At 42.3% G+C, this 2255-nt stretch overlaps 1 protein-coding gene and 1 non-coding gene across 2 annotated transcripts; one reads left to right on the forward strand and one right to left on the reverse strand.

The window, feature by feature from the left end:
* Nucleotides 1-345: 345 nt before the first annotated feature.
* Nucleotides 346-1706, reverse strand: LOC130821513 (uncharacterized). The gene is made up of 3 exons (XM_057687305.1): nucleotides 1690-1706; nucleotides 1035-1597; nucleotides 346-965 (listed from the first exon to the last, which is right to left on the reverse strand). The coding sequence occupies exons 1-3, from the start codon at nucleotides 1704-1706 to the stop codon at nucleotides 346-348; spliced, it is 1200 nt and encodes a 399-aa protein (XP_057543288.1).
* Nucleotides 1707-1750: 44 nt separating this feature from the next.
* LOC130822999 (small nucleolar RNA R71) lies at nucleotides 1751-1858 on the forward strand. Its single transcript, XR_009046492.1, has one exon. It is a non-coding gene; the product is annotated as a small nucleolar RNA R71 (small nucleolar RNA).
* Nucleotides 1859-2255: the final 397 nt, after the last annotated feature.

The following is a 2255-nucleotide window of genomic DNA, read 5'->3' on the forward strand; positions in this document are numbered from 1 at the left end:
AACGGCCTCCAAAGGATCTTTCATAAGAGTTAGGGGCAAGTTATCATGACAAATCACATCAACTACATCAATAGCATAGCATTTTTCCTCAAGCATGGGAGCTTTCAAAGCATTGCTCAAATTGAAAGTTACATTGTCATCCCCCACAGAAAGTGTAAGTCTAACATTTTTCACATCAATAACTGCTCCTGCCGTATGAAGGAAAGGTCTTCCTAAAATAATAGGAATTTGTCGATCTTCCTCCATATCAAGAACAACAAAATCAACAGGGATATAAAACTTACCTACCCTAACAGGGACGTCCTCTAAAATACCCAAAGGATATTTAACAGAACGGTCGGCCATTTATAAAGTAATATTGGTGACTTTTAGATCTCCCATTTTCAGTTTAGAACAGACAGAAAAAGGCATTACACTGACACTAGCTCCTAAATCACATAAAGCTTTATCAATAAACAGTGTCCCAATGTGACAGGGGATGGAGAAACTACCAGGATCTTTCAGTTTTGGAGGGGATTTATTTTGTAGCAAAGCACTACATTGTTCAGTAAAAGCAACCGTTTCCACCTCACTAAAAGCTCTTTTCCTAGTCAATATGTCCTTCATGAATTTAGCATAAGCAGGCACTTGTGTGATTAATTCAGTAAAAGGAACTGTTACCTGCAAATTCTTAACCACCTCCAAGAACTTACCGAACTGCTTGTCAAGTTTGTTCTTCACTTGGCGGTTGGGAAAAGGAAGTGTAATGGGAGGCACTTGCAATGCCTCTTCTTTCGCTTTCTCCTTCTCGTGCACTGCCTCAGAAGATGCTTTATCAATAACCACTTCAGGAATGCCCACATCTTTCGAATTTGACTCTTCATTGCGAGGCTTGGGTGGCTCATCATAACTCAACCCGCTCCTTGTAGTGATTGCATTGGCGGTCTCCTTGCTATGTGGTTGAGTGGGTTGGCCGGGCAATGCTCCTGCTTATCTAGAGGAGCTAGATGTAGCTAATTGAGCGACTTGAGTTTCAAGCATTTTATTGTGAGTACCGAGTTGCTCAAGCTGTTTGGCCATTTGGGCCATCATGTTTTTCAATTCCCCCAATTCGGATTGGGGTTGTTGGTTCTGAAATTGCTGCTGTTGATGGCCTTGAGGAGGCCTTTGGAAACCGGGTGGTCCTTGATTGGGCTGAAATTGCTGATGTTGCCCATATTGTTGTTGTGGTGCTTGTGGTAGAAAGTGTTGCTGTTGAGGATTTAACACATTGTTGCTACGATATGACAAGTTAGGATGATTCCGAATTCCAGGATAGTAGCTATTGTTGTTGAAAGGAGGGCGAGCTTGAAAAGCATTGACTTGCTCTGGCACTCCCATAGCTTCATTGGGATTAACAGAACACTCCATTAGAGAATGACCATGCATACCGCAATAATCACAAGCAACTCCACCTTGGCTAGAGGTAGCCATAGCATTGACGGGCATAGATGTACTAGCATTCATGCGCATCCCATCGATTTTCGCATTCAAAGCTGAGATTTGTGATGATAGAAGGGAATAAGTTTCAACTTCATGCTTCCCCTTTCTTGGTGCTTGAGCTGCGCGCCTAGATGAGCTATTCCATTGATTTTCAGCAAGAGTATCCAAAAGTGAAATAGCCTCAGAAGTTTATTTGTTCATGAAAGAGCCGCCAGCCGCACCATCTACCATCCTCTTAGTCTCATTATCAAGACCATTATAAAAAGATTACATAAGAAATTCCTTATTAATACCGTGATGAGGGCACATATACTGGTAATCTTTGAATCTCTCCCTCGCATCATGAAAAGTCTCCCCCGCATCTTGTGAGAAACTATAGAGTTTAACTCTGTAGTCATGAGTCTTATAACCGGGATAATACTTCACTAGAAAAGCATCAGACAGTTGCGCCCAAGTAGTAATGGTGTTGGGAAGAGAGTTATACCAACGTTGAGCCTTGCCTGCCAAAGAGAAACGAAAGAGGTACAAGTAGAGCTCGTCGTCAGTCATCCCAGTAATCTTTTGTAGAGAACATGCTTGAAGGAATTTCTGCAGATGATCGACGGGTTCTTCATTGTCAAGACCATAGAACTGATTTCCCGTGATCATATTCATAACATGGGATTTGATGTCAAAATTTCCAGCATTAGTAGTCGGCATCCTAATCCCCGCGGTAACATTGCTAGACTTGGGTTGTTTAGACTGTCTAAGAGTTCTCTCGGGAGCCTGACCTGCCATGTCAAGAGATTGAGAGG

This window comes from Amaranthus tricolor, chromosome 8 (assembly GCF_026212465.1).
Source record: "Amaranthus tricolor cultivar Red isolate AtriRed21 chromosome 8, ASM2621246v1, whole genome shotgun sequence".
Lineage (NCBI taxonomy): Eukaryota > Viridiplantae > Streptophyta > Magnoliopsida > Caryophyllales > Amaranthaceae > Amaranthus > Amaranthus tricolor.